Here is a 2,500-nt window from a genome sequence, read left to right on the forward strand (position 1 = left end):
TATACAGGGATATACAGAGATATACAGACATATACAGAGATATACAGAGATATACAGACATATACAGAGATATACAGAGATATACAGACATATACAGAGATATACAGACATATACAGAGATATACAGACATATACAGAGATATACAGAGATATACAGACATATACACAGAGATATACAGAGATATACAGAGATAAACTGAGATAAACAGAGCATTTAACAATGACCACACAAATATACTGAATCAAAAAGGACCTACAATAATTACTAAATCAATTGAGACTTTGTAGATACTTATATTAGAATTATTTAAAAGAGATACGTGGACGCAATTTAACTTAACATAATAGTATATTAGTTTAACCTATAAATATCTTATCGGAATTGTAGGTCTCCTACATTGGAATGCCTGCACGCACGCACGCACGCACGTGCGCGCGCGCACACACACACACACACACCCACACACACACACACACACACACACACACACACACACATGCGCACACACACACGCACACACACACACACACCTTGTTGATCCAGGTGGTGACTGCGTCCTCCGTGTCGTACGGGGTCTCCAGGTCGGCGTTGCAGGGGTAGTACTGGCGCACGCAGGCCAGCACCTTCTCCGTGCTTACCGTCTCCATGGCAACGGCCATCATCAGTGCGTCAATCATGGCCAGGTGGGCGCTCTATAGGAGTAGGAGACAGTGTGGAGATATTGTCAGGATTCATATTAAATGTACAGGATAAGATAATAATATATAATTTGATTTATATATAATATTTATTTATTTTAAATGAGGCCACTTTTATTGAATATACATACTCTATACTAAGCCTTTCAAACTCTAATTCTATTATGGCTAAAACACAATCATTAAACTGTATATACAGTAGAATTAATCGTACATTAGGTACATGGATATATGTACCTACATATCATGTATATATGACGTATAGATATGACGTTGTATATATTCATACATATACTGTACAATACATATATCTCTGTCTCTATGGTGACATCCCTGTTGCCCCGGTAACCAGTGTGTCAACCATTCCCCCACCACTGATCCCAGTTTACTCCCAGTGAGGGATGGATAGATAGATGGAAACCAGGCTGAGATATTGAGCCATTTTTCATTCTCTTTGAGTTCTAACAAGTGCAAAGACCATTCATTATTCATAATCGATCAATCAATGCATGAGTCATCAGCTGTCTGAGGTCACACCATGGACTGGGCTGAGTACAATGACGTCACGCTGGCATGAAGACTAGTGACAAATACATCCGAATACAATCCTAAATTATGCAGGGGTCCAAGAAGTGTGCATTTCGCCGGCACAACGCGACAAGAAATGTGCGTTTCGCCGGCACAACGCGAAGCATGTGTTCAAAACGCTACCCTGAACCTGTGGATACAAAGGATTTGACTGTGGTAGGAGTAGCGAGAAGTCAGTGTAGCGTTTTCGCGGCGAAATTTTTTAGAAGATATACAATTTCCTCGTTTATTGCGCCCCCTAATGGCGAAATTTTCCGAATTTTTTATCGAACGACATTAAGGCTAGCCCCGACATGTGTGTAAAATGTGGACTCGATCCGATGTCTAATTTTGGTTTTTTTGGATTTTTGATTTTCCACGTCAAATTTAGCTAATAAACCAATATTCAAAACGCTACCGTTTCGTCGTCGAAAGTCGAATCAAAAAACTGTCTGAGGGTTTCTTTGCGTGTGCGTCTGAAGATGCCGTGAGCAAAGTTTGGTGTTGATTGGTCGAGAAATGCTGGAGAGGTAGCGAAAAAACAGTTTTGCGGTTTTCGCGATTTTGCGAAAAAAAATTCTAGACGCAAATGGGCGTGGCCTATGCCAAAAGATGCAGCAGACTCCAGTGCATCTGTGTGTACAAGTTTTTGGACTCTGGGACGTTCGGTGTGGGAGTTATAGCCCCAAACGCGTATTCCCTGGTATAGCGCCACCTAGTGGCCGGCATGTCTGGATTTGGTCGTCTGCATAGTCTTCACGTACCTGGATCTAGTCATGCAATTGGCGTGTGTGCACCATTTACGGTTTGGGCTGTAGTACCACTTTCTTGGTAGGAAGTAATAATCCTTACAAAAACAATAGGGATCCAACCTGTTGGCTTGGACCCCTAAAAATCGTTTCATAATGTGCTTCATCTTCAACATTTCTATAAATGGTCGATGACCCATGAACTGAAAACAGCCAATGGATGCAGCGAATGCAGTGAAACACAACAACAACCAAGGCAGTAGTGGAACTTGTTTCTAATGATATTTTCAGTATTTCCAATTACTACTGGTGCCATCCACTGAGGCCAGCCTAGGACCACGTGATACAACACCGTCCTTATCTAACGTCCCTCATCTGGGAACACAGCCAGCCGCCGGCCCTGTTTAATCACACAGTGTGGAGGGGTCTATCTTTGAGTCTGTCCAAACAGTGCAGCAACAACATATTAGGTCAGGGACACAAAC

The 2,500-nt window shown here is 42.0% G+C and overlaps 1 protein-coding gene across 1 annotated transcript in view; it reads right to left on the reverse strand.

Moving 5' to 3' along the window:
• The window catches only part of camsap2a (calmodulin regulated spectrin-associated protein family, member 2a), a gene marked incomplete in the record, with an annotated part of 39,512 nt that overhangs the window by 18,345 nt on the left and 18,667 nt on the right, over positions 1–2,500 (reverse strand). The window contains 1 exon segment of the mRNA XM_030372723.1: positions 530–693. Within this exon segment, the coding sequence (XP_030228583.1) occupies positions 530–693 (164 nt within the window).

Source organism: Gadus morhua, chromosome 12 (assembly GCF_902167405.1).
Source record: "Gadus morhua chromosome 12, gadMor3.0, whole genome shotgun sequence".
NCBI classification, from domain to species: domain Eukaryota; kingdom Metazoa; phylum Chordata; class Actinopteri; order Gadiformes; family Gadidae; genus Gadus; species Gadus morhua.